Consider the following 22885-nt stretch of genomic DNA (forward strand, 5'->3'; position numbering starts at 1 on the left):
GATATCGAGTTATATAAACGAGAATTATCACAAAGAGACGTGGAACTTGAGCACACCAGTTTGGAATTGGAAGATACACGTGCACAATATGATCAATATGTTTCTGATCAAAAAACACGCATGGAGGATACCAAGAATTATTATACACAACAAATCGAAAAATATCGTCAACGTATTGATGCCTATGAAAATGAACTTTCAGAAAAGGATCGTATGATTGAAGATGCTACCAATGAGTTGGAGGACTGCCGCCCTAAACTCAATCAGCTGAGAAATGTACAAGAAATGATCACCGATCTCAAGGAAACTAAATCCAAAGTAGCCTATGATCTCCAGCAAACTATCTCTAAAATGAACCAAGTTGCTAGTGAAGCTGCTCGAAATGAAGAGGAGATTGCTAGATTAGAATCTGCAAGATCAGACACTGGAGCTCGCTTACAAGAGACGCTTGTCAGCCTTCAAAAGTTACAAGATAAGAACAAGCAACTGGAATCCGAACTAGACGAGAAAAATTCAGTTCTGGCTCAGTTTGAAGATATGAGTCTCACTTTGGAAGATTCGGCTAAACACGTACAGTCCCTTGAAAATGCATTGCACGAGAAGGACGAAGAAATGGAACGACGTGAAGAAATTGCTCACCAAACAGTGGAGCAGCAACAAGCACGTCTTCAAGCTCTTCGTACCAAATTACAAACGACAGAAAAGCAATTATTGGAAGCTAAACAGCAAAGTACTGATTTAGAAAAATCGCAGTCTGAAACTGAAAATTATATCGAATCCTTGACGGAAAAGATCAACATGCATGAGCGTGAAATCAGAGATGCACGGGCCGAATTGACGAGAAAGAATCGCGAGATACACGATTTAACACATTCCTTAAATATGGCTCAAGATAAAATGGAACAGTTGGAACAAGAGTGTGAAAAGATGACAGATGCAGAATCCTTGGCTGAGGACCGCGCTCGTCGAATTTGTCAACTGGAGAACGACGTTAACAAAATTGCTCTCAACCTACAAAAGGCAGCAGAACACCGAAAAAATTTAGAAAAACAATTAGAAGATGCGTCGTCGTTCAATGAAAATGCAGAAAGATCCATACGTGAGGCGCAAGATAAATTAAAACAAAGTGAACGTAGAGTAGCTAAACGTGAGGAAGAGTATGAAGATCTCTCCAAGAAGTATGTTAACATGCGTGAAATGTTAGCCCTTGCATTAAGAAATAATGGAGAATTACAAAATTAAAGCATTTAAATATCTCACGCACCATACATCCTTATATCACACTCCTTGTACATACTTCATCGCACATTTACTTATATTTTAATAAACAGTTATTCATTGTTGAAATCAGGAACATATTGTTATGCAATCTCTAGTGGCAATTTGGAAAATGCGAGGATGGCTAGTTTCTATTCTCCTGCAGCATTTTTTGGGCATCGAATGTAATGGTTAATGTCTATAAAAAACCGTTGCATTTTCTTAGCGTGGCACGTATTATTTACATGTTTGTGGACCTTTGCTTAACAAGCAATGGATACAATCGATGATCTTATTGGTATATTGCGTACTAACGTGAATTCAAACTATTGTAAATAAATTGCCTCGCAAAACAAGATAATATTGTTACGCACTTTTAAATTCAAAGCAAAATACGTACCTCTCTAGATATTTAGTCTTGTTTACTAGATTTATCTCCTTAACAAATAGCAGTGTAGTATTATTATTTTACACCTTATTAATGTGAAACAATTATTAAACCTGTTTGTGTCTTATGACAACTTTTCTTTTCCGAAATCATGTGTAGCTGCAAATCCCCCTTAATGACAAAATGCAGTTAAAAAAAATTTTGGCGGTAAATTCTAAATCGAGTAGGGCGCGTATTTGACTGATAAACAAGAAGTTTGCATGTTTGCAATTCATACACACGAGTCAAGAGCCAATTAAATTCGTGACTTTGGATGGTAGACACTTTTTTCCAAAAAAAAAAAAACAAATCCATTTTTCGCCGTCTTCTTCATGAATAAAGTAAACACGCTGCCTAACGAGCTGCTAACAGCTATATTTAAATGGCTTCCGAACAAAGATCAATACGACTGTCTATTTGTATGCAAATACTGGTTCACTACTATGCAAATCATCCTATATAAGGAGATTTCTATAGACATTGGCTTTACAGACAACATATTTGATAATTTGATATTTGATACGTTAGTGCATTCGACATTTCTACCAGGAAGATGGGTAAAGAAAATTACAGTGACACGATTAAAAATTCCTGACAACTTAATGCGACTGGATCCGGCCACCGATCCTTTACATCTCTTGATGACACATTGTCCAGGCGTAGAAGAATTCTGTTTTCAACGCACGAATTTCATATTTGCTACCGAATGGATCTATTTACGCATGGTGTTAGAACAGCGACCTCAAGGATGGGCATTACGCAATTTGGCAGAATGTTTTAACAAAGACGATTATGACAGTTATTATGCGTGTGCTTGGATCATGCGAAACAGTCTTCGGCACTTTTATCTGAAGAGAAAAGTGAGCGACTATAAGCATCATTTTAAAGACTTTCAAAACCTGGCACACTTATATATCAGTCGACACGTCATCCAGGACATTGTTGAGTCAGATCCGATCGTGAACGCTTTATCCAATCTTATCAGCCTGGACGTCGATTTCCATGCTCCTAAACCACAACAATCTGCTGCCCGTAAAAACAAACAACTGGCAGACCAGTCGAATCACAATAGTTACCCACATCTCAAAAAGCTGAAGCTAAAAAATATGCCAGTTACCCGCGACCTGGATTTCTCCTTCATTATTGATAAATTCACGGGATTGGAGATATTGGACATTAAAGTGTTGAAATCCAAACCATGGCCTATTAGCAAAATGTCATTTGACGGAATTCAACTATTCTTTAGCTATGTGTGTAAAATACCTAGTTATTCTGTTTATTTCAGGGATATTGACATTGTGACTATGATGAATATATACTACTCTCGGATCGATGATAAGAAACAAGCTTTTGACCTGGCTTTTACGAATATTTTAGATGAAGGAGAAAATTCAGTGAGTTTAGAAGTGACGAACGACGATGGACGGCAAGAAAAGCTAAAGTTGATCTATAACCTGAATGGTAAAACTGTCAGACAGAGGATGGACAAGGCTCAAAAGACTTTAGCTGGTATCAGCCAACACATTGACGAAATGAATGTTTCTTTGATGGGCAAACATGCAGTCGCAAAGCATATTGATGAATTCATACCCCTCGTGTTAGGCTCTTGCAAAGAATTAAAAAAAGTAACATTTCATGGAGGAGAATTACATTATAAACTGTATAAGAAGCTGAACCAAGTGGATGGTATAAGGCACTTGGGGTTCAGAAAAAGCTGTCTGGACACAAATGCTATCACTTTTCTGTCAAACAGTTTTCCATACATTGGGTGCTTTGAAATGGACAATTGCACTTTTGTGAATAATCAATGTTTGGATAATACGGTGATCATCGATCTGAATATGATTCATACAGTCTTTGGCTGCATGAAGATATCCTTAAAAGAGATTGGCATGCCTCGTGTGACAAGACCAGCTGACAAACACGAATTTTGTGCACAAGCAGTTGAGATTGTGAAAAGTTACTTGTTTATTATAATCAACTTTTTCGGACAAGAACAAACTACTAAATATTACGGAGGAGACATAATCAAGGGAGATTTAGTCACAGTAGATAGAGACGCATATTACAGATATTTGGATGAATGTAGTCAGACACAACAATACCAATTAAATGTCTATTGTCTCAATGTGAAATCTATTGAAAGACTTTATTTTACAACACCCAAGCGACATTTTGTATTGAAAATGGATTAAAATAATAAATCTACCATGTGCCTACATTGCTCCAATCATATCCATGTTTAGAGGGTGGTGGTTTTAATGAAGGAGGCAACTCTTTAACTTTCCAACCAGCTGGCAATCGATATCTAGTTTTTTTAGGCTCCTTTTTTATGATTTGTGAATTGGCTTCTTGCTGTTTAAGCTGAAACCATTGAATAAGCTCAGGTGGGTATATCGGTTGACCTAAATTGATATTTTTGTTTAAAACAAACAAGATGATTTTGTGTGGGGTAAAAAAAAAAAAATTTTTTTGGTACCTGTGTTGGGATCAAGTGTGATATGACTATATTTACAAAACAGGCCAAATTCACAGTACCCTTGACTTCTTTGAAAGTGCCTACAAGGAGGTTTGTCCATTTGTTCCTGAATAAAGACGGAAGGTTCTAGAATAACGTCTTAGTAACACATTAACAACAGTTTAAAAAGGGGGTAATGTAAACCTTTGAACCAGTCGTAATGGTATTTACGATTGTTGACATGAGAGGTTCCGCCATTATGGTTTCTTCTATTAACTACATTGTCCGGAAATGTGCACTGACAGAAATCACAATAATCTACAAGGGGGATTTAGTCTTTATATGGTAAGAAACGGATGTAGAACTTACAATTTCTAGGCATAGTTGATCATGCAATAGACACACAAAAAAAAAGTTTGGGGTGAATAAAAAAACAATTTTTTTTTTCCTTGATTGTTTATGAAATACATGTAATCGCACACACACACACACACACACACACACACACACACACGCATTCTGCACATGAAATAGATAATCATATATCTGTGTATGAAAAAAATGATTATATAGTAGATATCTGATAGCAAATAGATAAAGGCGGTATCTCATGCAATTTACTATTTGCTACAAGTGACACGTGAAGAATCATGGTTTCACATGTTTTTTTTATTATTTATTTTCATTCTCCCCAAAAAAAAAAATATATTCAGTTCTTTCTTCTGCTTTTTCATAACAATGACTTTAAACCATAGCTCACCCATGTCTATTACACAACTCATTAATAATGAAAAGGAAGAAATTATCACACCTAATGATATACAAGACCCCGATGTAAAGATAGCTGCCGAGGTACTAGGCGATATGGCCAGATTATCCAGTGTGAACGGTAAGAATTACTTATTATAATCCCTTTATTATTATTATTAACATATATACGTATTAGTCAACAAACCTATGATAACGTTACCTCCTCTTTCCACACCATCTACCACACCCAGTTCACCACTGCCTACACCAACCTCTTCTTCGTTTGCACATGACAGACTCTCTTTCTCCAGCGAATCTACCATGGATGAAGATCAGATAATGCACCACCAGCAAAGATCATCTCATTTTATACACCGAGTATCCAACATACCTCTTGTAAATTCTGCTTTACGAGCTTACGAAAGTTCCAAGAATTCAAATTCGGTGGTTAAATATGGTGCTGAAATGGTAGAATCCATTGCAGCTCCTATCTATGGCAAATTTGGAAAGCATGCGTTATCTGGCGTTGATGAATGGGGTTGCAAACAACTTGACAGGGTAAACTATTATAAAATATATCTTTTTCATATATACTAACAAGAAATATTTAGCTGGAAGAAAGATACCCTGATTATGTTGCTCCCAAAGATGAAGATGATGATGATGATGATGCTTCCTCCACCACACTGCGTCTCTCCCGTGTGTTACTTGATGACCATGAAAACATGCTTTATAAAAGAAAAGATTCTCGTGATGAAACTTCATGTATGTTACATGTATTAAAAAATAAAAATTTTACTAACATTTCACTAGTGTTAAAAAACCGATCTAGAAACTGCTCTCGATCCACATCGCCTCATAGACCTTATGCAATTACAAAGCCAATTCCTACTCGACACCATCGACAACAAACGATGGGACGTAGCAAATGGCATCAGATAGTGATGCATGCTTCATCAGCAGCAGGCACAACAGCAGCAGTGATTAGTGAAGAAAGCATGAAGTGTTTGAGATATTGTCTTTCTTGGTTACAGTACGCTTCGCAGCATATCGATCAGCAGATGAATTTGCTCCGTAAATTTTTAGTGTCTTTAGCATCCAATCATCATGAATCAGAAGAAGGAGCAACAACAATGACAACACATGACGATGCTTCCACATTAGCACAAATTAAAAAAGAAATTGTAGATACCCTTCGTAAAGTCGTAGAAGTGATAAGCAAATATGCTGGTTCAGGTTTACCTGAACAAGCAAAAGCGGCTGTCAGGGGCTTTATCTTGGCTTTACCTACTCGATGGGCCATGTTAAATTCACCAGCTGCTGCTGCTGCTGCTTCTCCCTCAGTCGCACCAGCAGATTCTCATATCCATGATACGTCAATCAAACTATTAAATTTTGGCGGTGAATCTATTGAAATGATTCAATCAGTTGCCCTGGTCTTTTCTGATACAATTGAACGTGCGGAACTGTGGCTGAATCGTCTTCGTGTCGTTGGTGTTACTCGAACCGTAAAGAAACCTGAACAAATGGATTTAAACTAAACAACAAAACAAAAATTATACCATCACATATCTTCTTTTTTGCATTTTTTCCCTCTCTTTATCTGTACTCTATAAATATATATACATTTTTTTTTATATTTCGTAATAGTATTTGTGTTTAACAGTAATCCCTTCCATACATGTTGGGGATAAACAATTGGGGCCACGTTTTTTAAACAATGACGTAATTTTTGGATTTTTGATAGAGTAGCCTACGACAAAACCGTTTTAGCGGTAGAACCAAGGTAACCTGCGTAGAGAAAATACCATTCAGTGACAGACAGTATCTGTACCTATCACAGATTCTGCATGAAGCGTCAGTAAAAAAAATAAGCAAAGATGGTAATGTGGTTTCTTTAGACAAATAAATGTCTTTTTTGAGTGAAACACTGATTGCAGATATAAAAATCTAGTAAAAACTATTACAATGTTAGATAGTATAAGTGAGTACAAGTCTTAATCAGTTGTGTTTTACTTATAAAAAGATGTGAAGCGATAAAATACATTTAAGTCCACAGCGAGCGTCAAATTAAACAATCCGGATAATAATTCGGAGGTGCTTTGTAAATTAAACAAAAATAGACCCTAGATAAATGAGCACGATGCAAATCAATAATTGCACGCGTCTTTTTAATTTGAGAAACACGTGTAGAAACTATCATATTTTAGCGTACTTAACGAAAATTATGGAATTCAAAAGCAAAAAAGAAAAGTTTTTTTTTTAAATGGATATACAAAGTTATATAGTAATCAGTTTATTAATTTATTTGACACTATAAAAGATAGTTATGAACAGGACTTATCACGAAAATGAAAGATGGGAATAATCTAGTTCATGGATTGAACCAAGTTGTTGATGAATTGCTCACGGTTACCAGTATCACCACCTTCAATGTAGTGGAGGAACTTGCGAGATCTCCACATGTTATTAGGGTTGGAGAGCTTGAAAGGCCAGAGGAAGTTGGAAGCTTGCTTGAAGTGAGGACCAACAGTAGCAATTTCGTGGATAAGATCTTCAACACAGATGATATCGTACTTGCCAAGAGACTTTTCGATGACAGAGTTCTCAGTGATGGGAATTCTTTGCTTGTTGACCTTGGCATAACCACGCTTGTAGATCAAACCACGGATGGTCTTCATGTTGGGGAAACCATAAGTGACATAAGGTTGGATCAATTGAAGCATCTCAGATGTGGCCTTGTTAAGACGGACAAAGACACCGTTGTTGATTTGCAAAAGACGGAGCAATTGAAGGACCTTACGGGGCTTAGGGGCAATGTTGTTGATACCACGGATACGGACAACGAAAACGAGCTTCTCTTGAGCAGGGACGTAGTAGTTACCCTCAGCCTTGGCTTGACGACGAAGACGAATTTCGTTAAGAGCAGCAGCCTTGTATTCAGCATCATACTTAGCAGCACGCTTGAAGAGATCGCGACGCTTGGAAAGTTTGGCCTGTGAAAGATATGAATAGGTTAGAAACGTGTTCTGAAATTAATTGTGAAAATAAAAGTTCGAAGAAATATATATAAGTCAGACCCGAAAGATGGTTAACATATAGGCAACATCGACTGCAATCTAGCCATAGGATGGGGATAATCCCAATTCATCATACATATATATTTCTTGAACTTTAAATATAAAAAAATAACTTGCCTTGCGAAGCTCGACCTTTTGAGCAGCAGCCTTAGAAGCGGCATCAGCATCAGACTTTCTCTTTTTCAAGAGGGTCTCGGGGACAAGAACGTCATTGACAGTAGGAACGTTACTAAAGAAAGCGGGGCACAGTGTTAAACTTTGATACGATCACCAAAAGTAAAAATCGTTCAAAAGCGTTTCAATGACATAAATATATTTAGTAAAAGTAAAAAAAAAAAATTTTTTTAAACAATTTACAAATCCTTTCAGTTTTTTTTAAAGATAAAAAAAGGTGAAAGTGGTAGCAAATATATTTTCCAAAGGAAAATAATTTACGAAATATACAGTAGCATGCAATTCAGAAAGAACATTCAATAAAACCGACAAGGAAAGTTCCTGAATATGCAAGTACGAATAATATTAAAAGTAAAAAAGTTTTGAGAAACTGATTAAACTTCAAATCCTTCAAAATCTCCAGGATAGTGTCAATACCCAGTATGCAGAGCTGAAGTAAGGTTATAGACAATAAAGCTCTTTTTATCTTTGGATTAGAAAGTGTAAAAGAACTTTACTGCATATTATAGTATGCGCTCCTGATAATTTTATATCGTCATCATTCAATACAAAATAACTTACTAGGCAACCATTTTTAAATATGTAAAGCGAAAGAAAGAACTAAATATTTGTTTAGAAGAAGGGCTTTTATAATACTGGGGTCCGTAAAAAATTTCTTCAAAAAAATTAATTTTTTTAGCAGTCAAGTTGTGACACGTACCTTCTACCTTTTTCCTTACAAACATTCTATTGGGCTTTAAGAAGGCAGTTGTTAAATGATGGAATGAAAACCAAAGGTTTCTCATTTGTAATGTATTAACATGGATATAAATAGAGTTATAGAAGAAGATCAATCTCTTCGTTTTTATAGCACTGCTTCACTGTTTCCAAGTGTTAAAAAGCTTACTGTATTTTCGTCGTTTTTTTAAAATGCAATTGGCCATTTTTTGAGCCTCAATTGGTCACTTGATAAATTTACAACAGGAGAATCTTATACACTATTTTCAGAAAATATTAGATCACAATGTAAAAACGTCTGGTACATACCGATCACGGAGCAACGTGTATACCACAGCGAATATAGTGATTCCTGGTGCTGGTTTTCCTTCTTTATTGCAACTATGCAAGGAAAAATACGATTTCATCAGTATTCAGTTTACGTATGATGATGGATATGGCATTGATGTCGATGGGTATGGCAGGCCGAAAACCATGTACGATATTGTTGACGAAGACAGTATGATCCTGGAACAAAGTTCTAATTTGGAGTTTTAACAAAGCTCAGATTTTTTTTTCTGTCATCACTTTAATGAACAAGCTAAGGAAATCAAAGAGAATGGTTTACTTTTTTTGTGCCTGAAATTGCCAATAGTCACCTTCGTTTCAGTAGTGATGAGGTTCATACTGTGGGGATACAACGTTATATCCTCAAAGATTAACAAATTTAAATGTAAGACTTATCGGGGCTGCAGAAATCGAACACAATTATAAATAAAGAAACAGATAAAGGATCCTTACTTGGGCTCAATTCGACCGTCTGAATCCGTTATTGTTGTGGGGTATACGTTTTTGTATTTCGTGTCTTCTGACTCGGACGTTTTGTTCCTGGAAGCCACTTCGCTATACACAAAGTTTAAAAGAAAAAAGTGGCATTTGAACAAGGCAAAATAATGTTATTGGATATATAGACTGTAATTGAGGAAGACATTGATCCCCCATTTTTGGTTCTAAATGATTACACCTCGACACAATTCACAAGGAGCGCTTTCCCAGTAGATCCATTTAATAATATCGTTCCTTCCCAAAGCTCGACTACAATTATACATCATACTTTACAAGATGATTTGATCAAAAAAGTGTGCGAACGAGATTTTTTGTAAGCTGATAGACAAGAGCTCATGTCAGATTAATTTAATGTTTGAGCCTTTACTTAAAATAGAAACATTTGCAAACCCCCCCCCCCAAAGCAAATCGGAACTTGGTAATTGTCTATCAGCGTATCAGTAGTAGCATGTACTGATAGTAAGCATATTTTAAGAAAATATTTCTTAGACTTATGTGTAAATTATCACGCGATTCAAAAAAAGACGTTTGAATAAAATACGGAGGTCTGGACATTCCCTTTAAAGTTTAAAAAAATGGACTGTTATTACAAAGGCTCTTGTATCGGATGAGTCAAAGCTCGGTGTTGTCATAACAAGTTGCAAACGCACAGTCGATTTGTTTTTCTTTTTTCTTTTTTTTTAGTATCCAGTTTATGTTCACTGGCGAACGTTTTTACAGTAAGAAACAGTCATGGTAAACTAAAACACCAAAAATTAAACAGGACTCTTACAAATAAATAAAAAAGGTCCAAGAGTCCACGAAGAGCCTATAGCCAATCATAAAGCTCGATTCTTGGACTCTTGGACTTTTTCTGCGTTTAACCTGAAGCCTACTGGAAAGACTGAACTAACTGCAAATATTGCAGCATTAGCTAATGACCTCTTGAGATAAGCGACAATAACAAGTAAACTAATTGAATACTTAAACTCCGCGTCTTCACTATAATTCCAAATCCACAGCAAGATGGCTAGGTATTAAGTGTAAAAATCCAAAAGGATCCTGAGTACCTCTAGTCTTACAGGTTTCTTGTGCTTTACCATTACAGAAATAATCGAGATTACAAATTTTCCAGGTCCATAATACAAGAGTTCAATTCTTTTGATAGCCTTTTCAAACCTTGGATTGTTAGTCTCGCTGTGTGAACTGCCTTAGATTATTTGCACAAAGTGAAACAGACTAAAATTCTAAAAGAAAACCAAGTCTACACTTATGGTATGTCTGCATATTATTCAAAATATTAAGGGTCGTTCACAAGTCTAGTGGGTTCAATCGTAAGTGATAATAACTATTATTTGCTTGACTTCCAATCCTTTCTTTAGGTCTCTAATTAATCCTAACAGTCAATGAGTATTTCCCTTTCTCTCTCTAATACTGTGTATTGCATCATTTATTTCAATAAATCGCCATTTATCAAAACGGACATTATCTTACAGCCAAAGCAAACTCAGGTAACCTGACCACCCAAAAGCAGTCCATGCACTGCACAAAATTGAATCTCCTTTAAGTATGAATTTGTAAAAAAAATATAACAAGGACCTTTATCTCTTTTACCTACATTAAAAAAATCCCCCCTCTAACTTAGGAATATGTCCAGTAATGATGAACAGATTCCACTTCTTGTGGATAATAATTTAAATACAACTATACGCAACGATAGATTGTCAAAATGGAGTATTATTTCCGGTCTGGCCTTGTTTGTATCCTTGGTTGGATCTGTCCTTGTAAGACTCCCATTCAATTTGTTTACTTATCACCCTTTGTTCATGACACTGTTCATCGTTCTTGTTACGGAAGGTGTTGCATTATTACAGCCCACTAGTACAGTAACAGAAAAGAAGGTCGGATTGAAATATCATGCAGCGATCCAAACAATTAGTTATACTTCTGTTATTACCGGCTTTTCTTTTATATTTTATAACAAGATGGTCTCTGGAAAGCCTCATTTTGAATCGTAAAGTATAGTAGATAATATTATTCAATCTGGAATTATTTGCTTATCTGAATGTATAGCGTCCATGGCAAATTGGGATTATTTGTTTTTATCTATCTCTTAATTCAACTCGTATTTGGTATCACGGTTGCTTTTGTACCACGTATCTATGGTTCTGTCGCCAGGGCAAAGGGTTTATGGAAACATCATCGTGTATTTGGATACGTTCTTTTGGTATTAGTTTGGTTGACAGCCCAATTGGGTGTTCGTGCCGACTACATGTATAATAATTTGTATAGCCCTAAGCTCATTTGGTTGCACTGGGTATCAGTGTTCCTTATTTTCGGTGGTATCTACAGTCGGATTCGGTTTAATAAATGGGGATTTAAATAAATAGAAAATAAAATATAAATTTTTCAGGGCATCCTTGAATTACTTAATTATAAAGCATTGTGTTGCCTGTCGAGTTGATGTTTTAAATAAATTGATTAGGAAAGAAAAGAAAGACTTGAAAGAAACTTTAAACGCCGGTCCAATCAATATTTGCAACAAGGCACTGAGTAACATCCACCCTTCTTTTTTACATTTCCCCTTCCTCTTTGGTTTTTCTTTACAGGTAAAATATGAGGAATCGATTTGAATTGCACAACATAAGTCTGAACTCCCTTTCTCTTTTCGTGATTTGAATAGTGTAAAAAGCTGTATCGTCACATACATTCATTTAAAATTTCGTCGATTTACAGTACATTTTATCTTGTCTTTCTCTTTTGGAAGGTCTTTGTAGCCTGCCTAAAGTCTTTCTTTGGCTACCGCAAGGTTTCCGAAAGAGAAATCAAGACCACTGTTACACTCTCTTGGAATAACAAAAAAATACAATTGAACTTCAAGGAGTTTCCAAGGGGTTTTGATGAGGCTACGGTAAAGGATCTTAAAGAAAAGTGTAAACTTTTAACAGATGTTCCTATTGCCTCAATGAAGCTTCAGGTGTCGGGTGGTAAGTTGAAATCTCGACGGGATGATGATGAATTTAACGAAAAGTATATTTAGCCAACATGAAGGATAACACGGCTACACTAACAAGCGCTGGTGTCTGCAAAAACTCTATTCTTACTTTAAACGGTGAAAAGGTTGATGTAAGTAAATTCAAACTTGTGTCGTTGTCGCATAATTAAATTGGTTCGTGTAGGAATCGGTAGTGAAGCAAACAGCGTCAGGAAATCCAGAAGAATATGGATTAATGACTCGAATTGCCAAAGTTGTTGACACTTTATCGGACGGCACTCTGGAACAAATTAGCGAATTTGAAGGATTAATTACAAAAGCACAAAAGAAGAAAAAGTTAAATGCTACCGACAAAAAGACTTTACAAGATCGTGGTATTTTCTTGTCCGAAAAGATCATGCAAGGCTTAATCAGTTTGGATGGTGTGGAATGTCCAAGTACGTTTGAAACAGCTAGACAGCGCAGAAGAGAGGGTGTGAAATTATCTCAGGCACTTTTAGAGAGAGTTGATAAATCTAGAGCAATTGTTAAAGAATTGTGTAAAAAATAAATTTGATTTTTTCGTTTTCCTTTTCTTTTTATCATGTTTCTCTTTAATGTTAATCTTCATTTGATTCACCAAACAATAAAGCCTTTGGTCCGATATCGGCTTAGCTCGACTGCGATTCCTTATGCCAAGTTGAGGCCATACCAAAAAGAGTGCATTGCAACAACTGTAACTGAAATTGAACGAGGCTGTCGAAAGCAAATTGTTTCTTTACCTGTTGGTAATGTAGAAACGTATAAACATTCTTGTATCACTTGAAGACTAACGAGATTCGGCATTCTAGGAAGTGGAAAAACTGTACATGGTTAATTTATTTTTTTCGATGGAACAGTAGTTTTGACCCCTTCTGATTAGGTAATCATGTCAAATCTTATACCACGTATACCCTGTCCTACTTCGAAAGCGACCAAAGTTTTATTACTAGCCCACAGAACAGAATTGTTGGACCAAGCTCACAATCAAATCACCAGGTACAATCCCAATTTGGTAAGCAGCAATACATGAAAAGTGGTTCATCTGTAAATATTGACATATTTAAAGATTGTCCATGTAGAGCAAGGAAAAAGAAAAGTAGATATTGATAAAGCTGATGTGATCATAGCATCAGTGCCTACACTTGGGAGAGCAAATTCTGCAAAAATTGAGAATTATGATCCTAGTCTATTTAAGGCTATTTTGATTGATGAAGCTCATCATGCTGTCGCCTCGACATATATGAATATTCTAACTCACTTTGGTGTATATGAACCTGACTCAAAGATGCTTGTTTGGGGATGCTCTGCTACAGTCCGAAGACATGATGGACTGGGTCTCTCAGATGTATTTGACAAAATCACATACCATGTAGATTTCATGAAAATGATTGAACAAGGATACCTTAGTTCAATGAAAGTGACGACGGTAAACACCCATGTGGATTTAGAAAATGTTGGTATCAGTAAGAATGATTTTAAACAGTCCGAGCTATCTCGTGCAGTGAATACGGATACAAGAAATGAAGTCATCGTGTCTAGCTGGAAGAAATACGCTCACGAGCAAGGAAGAAAGTCGACCCTTGTCTTTGCTGTAGATATAGATCACACTGTCAAACTATGCAATTATTTTCTAAAGTCCGGGATTTCAGCCTCTTTTATCACTAGTCAAACGCCTGCATTGACAAGGCATCAGATTTTACAAGATTTTAAAGATGGAAAAATACCCGTCCTGGTAAATTGTGGTAAGTTTTTTTTTTTTTGCTCGCTGTCAACCTTATAACAAACAATTCACATCGAATACCAGCTATTTTGACGGAAGGCACAGATATACCGTGTGTGGACTGTATACTATTAGGAAGACCTACTCGATCGAACACGTTATTTCAACAGATGTTTGGAAGAGGATTAAGGCTATTCCCTGGAAAAGAAGATTGTCTATTGATTGATTTCGTGGATAACTTTAAAAGATCTGGCTCTGCAGGTCTAGTCACGATTCCTACTTTACTAGGCCTCAGCACGAGAGAAATGATAAACGGTAACGTAGACATTAGTATGACAATCACGCCTTAAATAATAACCATGTTTAGACCAGGATATTTTAGCTTTGGAAGCCAGAGCAGTAAAAGAGCAACAGGATGGAGAAAAAGGTAATTAAGGGTGATGATTCTGAACGTTCTCTTACTTATGCTTGGAACAATTAGAAATACAAGAGGAGCAGGAGAGGACTGAAAATGATCCGTCCCTAGTAAAGCTTAGAATTACCCAGTACGACACATTAAATGAGTTGATGGCGGATTTGTCAGGCTCAAATGAGCTCCGCAATGCTTCACATAATGGCTGGATTGATATTGGTACAGAAAAATGTGCATTGCATGTCATGAAAAAGGGCTATGTTGTGTTGGAAAGAAAAGGCGATATATGGACTGGTTCTTTTCGTTATGAAAATAATAATTATCGGGCCAAGCCTTTTTCTATTCCTTTGGAGTCGGATGATATGACATCTGCTGTACGCGCTGCGGATACTTGGGTGCAAAAAAAGTATGGCAATATTCTACGTCAAACTGCGAGGAATGCTGGCTTTCGCAAACACAATATCTCTGAAGCGCAAAAAAGGGCTTTGAGTAGGTACAAAATTGAAACGGCGGATACGATGACAAAAGGCCAGGCCATGGATCTCTTGGTTAAATTAAAGTTTGGACAACTAAAAATTTGGAAAGATCAGGTTAAGTTCGATAAAGCCAGAAGAAAAGAAGAAGGAAAGAAGTCAAATGCTGCTGTCTTGGTGAGAAACAGACATATGTCCTCTGTGGCTGTATAGAGAACATGTACATGAAAATTAAAACGGGTGTGTATTTATTGCACATGTTGCAGTCATTTTAACCCGTTCCAAATACCTTGAGTAATTTAGGGATGTAAAACACTCATTTTTTTCTTACCCATAAATAGTAATTCAAACACGTACACGGTTATCACTTAGATAACTCATCTTCCATAAAAAAAACATCTATCGTGTCTTGAGGGTGATGGTCGTTTGCGCCAAATCTCAAACATTTTTTATTCGCAACCCACTGAGTTATTTACATTAGTATCTGATATGATTTGGCTTGGAATTCGTGGAAATGACCTGAAGCTAGAGGTCTCATGATAGCAGCGGATATAGCTTTTTCACACCCTAAAGTGAAATCGTTGACTGTAACTTTTTTTTTAAAATGTTTTAAATACTAGCTCGAACTCCAAAATGATTTACAACTCAAAATAGTTAAAAGTTTAAATGCAGATTTGCGCAATATCGACAAATCGTTTATCTACGTTATTATAAGTTTGATGATGGATGCATTTATAAAAACTTGCTTTAATGATAGTTTATTTTGGAGATCAGAGAGCAAATTCCTAAAGCAGCCAAACAAATACTTTTTATACTCAAGGTTAGGATTGTCCCCGAGAATACCAAAATTGTTTGTTGATAAATTTTATGAACAACTTTAAAAAATCTGGTTTTGCAGGTTTCGTTACAGTTCCGACTCTATTAGTGGAATGATGAATGGTAATACATGTGTTACAATAACAACTATACTAAAACATATTAGTTTTGAAAGCCTGTGCAGTAAAAGAGCAATAAGATGGACAAAATGCTTAAGGGTAGTAGTTCCAAAAATACGCTTTTGCTTATGCTCGGAACAAACAGAGCAGGAGAAGATGGAAAATGATCCATCCCTAGTAAAGATTAGAATTGCCGAGTACGACACATTAAATGAGCTGATGGCGGATTCGTCAAGCTCAAATGAGCTCCGCAATGCTTCACATAATCGCCGGATTGATATTGGACAGAAAAATGAGCATGCATGTCATGAAAAAGGGTTATGTTGTGTTGGAAAGAAACAGCGATATATGAACTGGCTCTTTTTGCTATAAAAATAATAATTATCGGGTCAAAACTTTTCTGTTCCCTCGAAATTGAATGATTCAACACCTGTTGCATATACGTATTGCTTATTTTTGGGTCCAAAAAAAATACAACCTTCGAGACATCTGTCTTCCGTAAATACGGTATTACTACAGCCCAAAAAAAGGCTTTGAGTAGGCACAAAGTTAAAACTGCGGAAAAGAAGATGGAAGGTCAGGCCATAAACCTTTTGGCCTAGCTAAAGTTTGAACAATTAAGACTTTTAAAAAATCAGACTGGACTTGGTAAAGCCAAAAGGAAAGGAAGAGAGGGAGAAGCCAGATACTGTTGCTCTTGTGAGAAATAAGCATCTGTCCACTGCAGCTGTATAAAAAAAAGGGGGGGTGCATATGATGTTTATTATTTACATGTTGTGTTTCGGTATAAAAATATTTACAATTTGGTATTGATTCTAACAGCAAGCAAATAAAGGACAAAGAATAATAAACGTGATCTTTTTGTCCATAAACTCCATTGACGATGCTTAGATTTCCATTGGGTTGAAATCATTTTTCCGCGTTTAATCCAAATAGGACTCTTGTTAAACTTTTTTAAGATTAACAACGTTGCCAAAAACATAGTTCGAAATTTGATGGGTTGTGATAGATGAGTTGTTACTACAACCGGCTTCTCTACTTGGGGAATTATTCCGACTGTATGAAGTGCATATTTGAAAAGAGATTGTAAGGAAGATGAACTCCTGGTCATTTTTTTAACGGGCTCTTCCTCTTGTGTAATCATAAATGTTTCTTCTTGTATGCTGGTGGTATGTTCATAAAGATGGTAATGGTGATGGTAATGGTGATGAATATGATTATGTTGAATTGTCTGAATCTTATTATCCGTAGTATTCTGAACAGTTTCGACAAACTGTTTCATTGCAATAGCCAATTTCCATTGACTTTGTAAATATCTTTTCTTTTGTTGTCTTTGTTGAGTTTGACGGATTTTGTCGGCCGATTCTGACTTGGTGGAGAACTTTGGACAGGTACGATTTTTTTTCATATATGCATGAGGACGCGTATTCAAACTCATCTCTGCTTCCTGAATCAGTTTTTCAAGTGAATGATTCATACGGGTCAAGCTGTCATTTGCATCTTTTTGGTACGCTTGATCCGATTGGCTCAATATATTATCGAATGTTGTATCACTGTAACTATGAAAAAAAGGGATTGAGAATTGTGTGCAAAAAAGTAAGCGGGGTCCAATATTAATTTACATTTCGGATATTGAAATCAATTTTTGTTCAAGATGTTCAAGCCTACAGTGTTGAGAAAACCAATTAATAATCAGCAATAAAGTGTTTAATTAGATAATTACTTTTGACAGCAGTAGTTGAATGAATCCATCACAAGCCTTGTATCTTTTACAGACTTTAATAAATCATTTGTTTCATGCAACTATAAAATTGTTATTCAAACTGTATTCTGAGGACGAGTTTATACGTGTTACCTGCCTTTTTATCCCATGTTGTACATTGTTGTTGTTGTTGTTGTTGTTGTTGCTGTTGAAACTTCTCTGCTAGCACTTCCAAATAGGACGGTGGACAGCTATCATTTTTTGAATTTGTTTTCTGTGTTGTTGCTGTTGCTGCTGTTGGTAGTAGTAAGTGATTCCGATTTGATTTTTCATGATCATAGTGTCGAACTTCCGATACAACCATGCTTTGAAATAAAGACATTTAAAGAAAAAAGTAAAGAAGAAAAAAAACGAAAAAAAGGGAACAAGGAAAGTAAAATTGGAATGCGACCAACATTTATTAACTTTTTTTTTTTTAAGGAAATCTCAGTTTTGTGTGAATTGAAAATCAAAATTATAAACTGTTGTGTAACTTGTGTAAATGTAGCACGTTAAATCCCAATAATAGAAAATTAAACACGCTTGTACACATGTGATAGAGTCTGTGAACTTCTTGTCTTTTTCTGACCCCCAAAAATTTACATTTTTCCCCTTTTATTGATGTAAGGGAGAAACACATATTGTAGGAGACGATATGCATATATTTCCTGGTCATGTTAATTCAAAAGCTTGTTTCGCTCTGTTCATTACAGGCATATATTTAGTGTTTTGATAATGCTACAAAGGCATATTCTCCGTAGCATTTTGTGCTACAGTTTACCCCACGAGCATCAAAATACTTGGCTATCAGACCCGCGAGTCGATCAATTTGGAAATAATGTAGCTCGTATTACACTGGTAATCTGTGTCGTCCATACTGCAATGGTTCATACATGGAAGAAATTATCAACGTGCTGCCTTGCATTGGTCTTATGCTTTGTGGTCCATGCTGTTTCAAACTGGCTTGATTACGTGTCAGTGATAAATTGTAAGGAGCTCCTATTATTTGATCTAGAGCTAATTTGCGTAGGCTTGCTTTATTTATTACTGCTTGCTTTTAAAGAGACTAAATAGAGCGTATTTGGTTGACTAATTCAAAACACTTTTTATGGAACAAGGTCAAAAACAGTCAATGTTTCTTTTTCAATGTTTTTAAGCGTACTAGGTGTCTATGCCTAATGATAAATAGTTTTCAATGACTTGGGACAGAAGTAATTACAAAGTTTTAGATTATTGTTGAGACTATAATTAATTTGATGATGCAATGATTACACCATTGTAATAAAATAAACGAAACTCCACTAATTTGCCAAACGGGGTTTTTTTTTTTTGAGAATTATACCATGTTAAGGCAAAGAAAAGCAATTGTTTTTATCAACGTACATTTGAGTTTCTTAAATATATGACTTGTTTATTTCCTGTATGTATTGAATTGATACTTAAAAATTTCCGTCAAAGAAATAATAATGTTGAACTGGAGTAAACAGTAAAAGGGTCTGTACCACTGTCTTTTTGGATAGTCATGAAGACAAATATATATCGCAATGAAGCCAAGCATACTGCTAAAAAAAAAGCTTCTTTATGATTGCAACCATTTAGACTCACTGTCTTATTACACTTAAAATTGCAACTATTTATAGAAATCTTCAATGTTGATTGTCACATTACAGAAACTAATTGTATTTTTATTGTGCTACATAGATATTAAGGCCTCGCTAAAAAAATCGCTTGAAATAAAGATCGAGTATAAAAATATAAAATAAACTTTGATATCCTTTTTATCTGTAATCTTCGCGGTGCACATTTTTCTATTTATACACATACACCGATAAAGAATTGCATTCAGATTTTGTATGTTTTATACCGTTGGTTTAACCAGCAATGAGTGATATCGATAAATAATTACATTACAAACTATGTTGACTTTATCTAAATGCTCAGTTCAAACGCATGATTCTCTCTAATCTTGCAAATCTTTTAAAACGCCCAACGTATATTTCATCTCAGTAAGTACGCTTAAAATGTCTTACCGACATAGGAAACGACCAAGCTTAACATTTATTGTAATTAAATATTTTTGCGTACGCATAATTAAGTCTGGTAAATTGCCGATCCAGGAAAGCAACAAATACGATGCTTGTTGGATTTTTTTGAAATAGAACCTACAATGTATCAAAATAGAAAGTTACATTCGATAGTATAAATGCTTGTAAGTATACCGCTGCCGTTATTCTTGAAATATCCTGCTAGACATCTTTTTATCTTGTATTCAAAGTCTATACCGACATAGTTTTTTAAGCTACATAATAATATCTGACTTTTTTTTTTCTCTTTCTATTGATCGATAAACAATGCTAAATTACTGATGTACCTATAAGCAGACTGACAGGTACACTCCTAATTCTGACAATTATAATTAATGATAATGTTGACTTAGTAATCCGTGCCCTAGTTTGTAACTGATTTCATTGCAAATTTGAAATTATTTTTTACTATATTATGTTCTTTTTTTTTCTTTAAAGGATTTAATCCTTTGTATAATTGACACGTTTATCTAAATTGCCTTTGTGTTTGCTACTGGTTGTCAACCATCATATATAAAAACTAAGGTCAATACATCTTATTACTTCGGATGTAAAAAAAAAAAAAAAAAAAAAAAAAAAAAAAACTCGCAGAATTATACTCTACAAAAGATCGTCTTATTCATGTATTATACTAAACTTTGCTAAGATATAGTCTAATGGGGGCTTCCAACACTTGATTAACGCTCAGATAACTTGGGGATAATTTAGGTTTAATCAGACTAAAAACTTGGCATTGCTGGATTGCGCTGCAACAAATCACAGATTCATCTGATGCTAAGTGTATTATTGTAACCGATCATTCAACCTTCAAAAAGCTATGAATATCAGTATAAAAACACAATCATTAGTAAGCCTTCACATTGCATTATAAAATTTCGTACATTATCTTGCTTCTCAGACCATTATCAATGTATCGTGCACCTGTATAACAGTGTAAAAGGTTTCACTATCATATCTGTCTACTTATCACATCAAGTAATCGTCTATTATATTTATCCAGTTATTATGTTAATGTTGCAGCTGTATGATACGGAACCTTTATAATTAATAAGATACCAAATGATATGCATACCAGAGAAATTTGTGCAATAAGTAAAGGATTATCTACTAATGTATTTGATTGAAATCGTTGTCTTACATATATTGGATATTACAGTTATGCAATTTCTCCATCTTCTGGGAAAAGATACGTTCGATCCATAAACTATTCGTTACTAATTCAAAGTTGGACCGGAACAGAGTTTATACGACATGGAATAACTCTGCCAGAATTTATTCAGTTTGTTTTTCTGCAACCCGCTTAAAATAAAAAAATAAAAAAAATCCTCGAAGGAACGTGTTGTTCGTTTTCTTGGCCAATAAACTCCTTTTACCTGCACATATAAAGCTGATTCTCGCTAAAATGGAATCACAAAACCGTTTGTTTATCTATTGTTCAGCCAATCCACCATGGAACAATCAATCAACGAATCGTTGTTTCGATGTGTCCCACCTTCTTTTGATAGAAACTTCGTATGTATAAAATAAACTACATCTGGGAACCCACTTGAACAAAAAATCATCCTCACACCCTTTAATAAACTCTACAAACTTCTGAAAATCTCTTCGGCAGCGGATCCAAAAAAAAAAAAAAAAAACACAATTTGACCGCCAAATTCGCAAAAAAATGGGCCGACACCGGGATTTGAACCCGGGATCTCGTGAATCCGAATCACGAAAGTTAACCACTCCTACACATCGGCGTCTTGAGCGCATTTAAATTTCTGCCATAACTACATTGCTATACAAAAACCATTTTTTCTGCGTTTTTGAAAGATATAGTAACAAAAGTAAATAGAACATTAAAAATAGAGTAGATTGCACAGTTAAAAAAAGCAAAAGTAGAATGTAGATGTTGAGAAAAACGATAAAAAGTAATTACCGGAGTTTATATAATTCACCAAATATAGAAATATTATGCAGGATCCCAAATGTGTGTGACACTGTGAAAGAAAAAAGGAGCTGAAAAAAGGAAAAGGTAAAAAAAAAAAAAAAAAAAAAAAAAGTAGTCGATTTATAAAGAAAAAAGCACAATGAAATGTGAATTTATTATCTAAAAATATAAACATGCATAAATTTTTTTTTGTTACCCCTAATTAATTTTTTTTCTTGGTTCATTGTTTTAAAAAATAAGGTTGTCAAGAACAAGGTAAGGTACATATATAGACAGCCAAAGTTTTTATTAATACCAGAGAAAAAAAAAAAAAAAATGGAAGATCTTGCAAAGAAATTGAAAAGATTAGTTGTCAGTAAAATACGAAAAAGAACAATTGTTGTGGATGATGAGAATTATTTAGAAGGAGATTTTTTGGATTCAACTATTGAGGAACACCGAGAATGCAATGATGATGAGGGGTTTGTATCATTAACAGGTAATGAAAATCATCTTGCAGACAACTTTTTTGATGGAGATAGTTACATTCAAAAAGTGTTTCTTGGTTTATACGGCGGTGATGGAATCAACAGGACTGCATACAATGTCATTGGATTTAGTTTTCGCTCTACCGAATTTGTTTTTTTGTACAAGTTTTTGGTTCGATGTGGTGTCAAAGCACCCAACCTTGGGTATGTACAGTATGTAAGAGTGTATGGTCTAAATAATAAAACCAACGCTTTTAAATGATAGATTCTATGTGAACTCTTCAAGAGAGCCTGACAGATTTAGAGCTGGTTATCATGCTGCTGTAAAGTGGGAATATACAAGTGAGGGGATTGCCAATATCCGCTTCAATCACGGCTTTCCATCTAGTCGACTCTACAAATCTGACTCACAAAAAATGAATGCATTTCTCTGTAAA

General features: G+C 35.3%; 9 protein-coding genes and 1 non-coding gene across 10 annotated transcripts; 6 read left to right on the top strand and 4 right to left on the bottom strand.

The window, feature by feature from the left end:
• Positions 1-1530: 1530 nt before the first annotated feature.
• Positions 1531-3879, top strand: EV154DRAFT_481342 (uncharacterized protein; the record flags this gene model as incomplete). The annotated part of the gene is made up of 2 exons (XM_051598387.1): positions 1531-1588; positions 2213-3879. 2 exons carry the CDS (start codon positions 1531-1533, stop codon positions 3877-3879), a joined length of 1725 nt encoding a protein of 574 aa, XP_051457690.1.
• Positions 3880-3889: 10 nt separating this feature from the next.
• Positions 3890-4524, bottom strand: EV154DRAFT_563413 (uncharacterized protein; the record flags this gene model as incomplete). The annotated part of the gene is made up of 4 exons (XM_051605784.1): positions 3890-4089; positions 4164-4289; positions 4347-4460; positions 4512-4524. The coding sequence occupies 4 exons, from the start codon at positions 4522-4524 to the stop codon at positions 3890-3892; spliced, it is 453 nt and encodes a 150-aa protein (XP_051457691.1).
• Positions 4525-4837: 313 nt separating this feature from the next.
• On the top strand, positions 4838-6590 carry EV154DRAFT_508505 (transcription factor Opi1-domain-containing protein). The gene is made up of 4 exons (XM_051601521.1): positions 4838-5031; positions 5089-5450; positions 5504-5657; positions 5706-6590. The coding sequence occupies exons 1-4, from the start codon at positions 4881-4883 to the stop codon at positions 6431-6433; spliced, it is 1395 nt and encodes a 464-aa protein (XP_051457692.1). The 5' UTR covers positions 4838-4880; the 3' UTR covers positions 6434-6590.
• Positions 6591-7146: 556 nt separating this feature from the next.
• On the bottom strand, positions 7147-8916 carry EV154DRAFT_464314 (ribosomal protein L30, ferredoxin-like fold domain-containing protein). Its single transcript, XM_051597662.1, has 4 exons — positions 8847-8916; positions 8708-8746; positions 8090-8201; positions 7147-7888 (listed from the first exon to the last, which is right to left on the bottom strand). Exons 2-4 carry the CDS (start codon positions 8716-8718, stop codon positions 7262-7264), a joined length of 750 nt encoding a protein of 249 aa, XP_051457693.1. The 5' UTR covers positions 8719-8746; positions 8847-8916; the 3' UTR covers positions 7147-7261.
• A 2358-nt stretch (positions 8917-11274) lies between these two features.
• EV154DRAFT_508511 (eukaryotic cytochrome b561-domain-containing protein) lies at positions 11275-12100 on the top strand. The gene is made up of 2 exons (XM_051601522.1): positions 11275-11681; positions 11741-12100. The coding sequence occupies exons 1-2, from the start codon at positions 11317-11319 to the stop codon at positions 12051-12053; spliced, it is 678 nt and encodes a 225-aa protein (XP_051457694.1). The 5' UTR covers positions 11275-11316; the 3' UTR covers positions 12054-12100.
• A 47-nt stretch (positions 12101-12147) lies between these two features.
• Positions 12148-13237, top strand: EV154DRAFT_508514 (uncharacterized protein). The gene is made up of 3 exons (XM_051601523.1): positions 12148-12654; positions 12708-12793; positions 12847-13237. The coding sequence occupies exons 1-3, from the start codon at positions 12633-12635 to the stop codon at positions 13210-13212; spliced, it is 474 nt and encodes a 157-aa protein (XP_051457695.1). The 5' UTR covers positions 12148-12632; the 3' UTR covers positions 13213-13237.
• Positions 13226-15684, top strand: EV154DRAFT_508518 (P-loop containing nucleoside triphosphate hydrolase protein). Its single transcript, XM_051601524.1, has 6 exons — positions 13226-13434; positions 13564-13695; positions 13750-14425; positions 14488-14718; positions 14771-14830; positions 14885-15684. Exons 1-6 carry the CDS (start codon positions 13246-13248, stop codon positions 15499-15501), a joined length of 1905 nt encoding a protein of 634 aa, XP_051457696.1. The 5' UTR covers positions 13226-13245; the 3' UTR covers positions 15502-15684.
• A 473-nt stretch (positions 15685-16157) lies between these two features.
• On the top strand, positions 16158-16897 carry EV154DRAFT_508520 (uncharacterized protein). The gene has a single exon (XM_051601525.1). The coding sequence runs from the start codon at positions 16218-16220 to the stop codon at positions 16593-16595; it is 378 nt and encodes a 125-aa protein (XP_051457697.1). The 5' UTR covers positions 16158-16217; the 3' UTR covers positions 16596-16897.
• A 56-nt stretch (positions 16898-16953) lies between these two features.
• On the bottom strand, positions 16954-18338 carry EV154DRAFT_508524 (uncharacterized protein). The gene is made up of 4 exons (XM_051601526.1): positions 18083-18338; positions 17947-18026; positions 17846-17887; positions 16954-17782 (listed from the first exon to the last, which is right to left on the bottom strand). Exons 1-4 carry the CDS (start codon positions 18305-18307, stop codon positions 17020-17022), a joined length of 1110 nt encoding a protein of 369 aa, XP_051457698.1. The 5' UTR covers positions 18308-18338; the 3' UTR covers positions 16954-17019.
• Positions 18339-21717: 3379 nt separating this feature from the next.
• On the bottom strand, positions 21718-21790 carry EV154DRAFT_t61. Its single transcript has one exon. It is a non-coding gene; the product is annotated as a tRNA-Pro (tRNA).
• Between the last annotated feature and the right edge of the window lie 1095 nt (positions 21791-22885).

Source organism: Mucor mucedo, assembly GCF_025094135.1.
Source record: "Mucor mucedo strain NRRL 3635 chromosome Unknown EV154scaffold_44, whole genome shotgun sequence".
Taxonomy (NCBI): Eukaryota; Fungi; Mucoromycota; class Mucoromycetes; order Mucorales; family Mucoraceae; genus Mucor; species Mucor mucedo.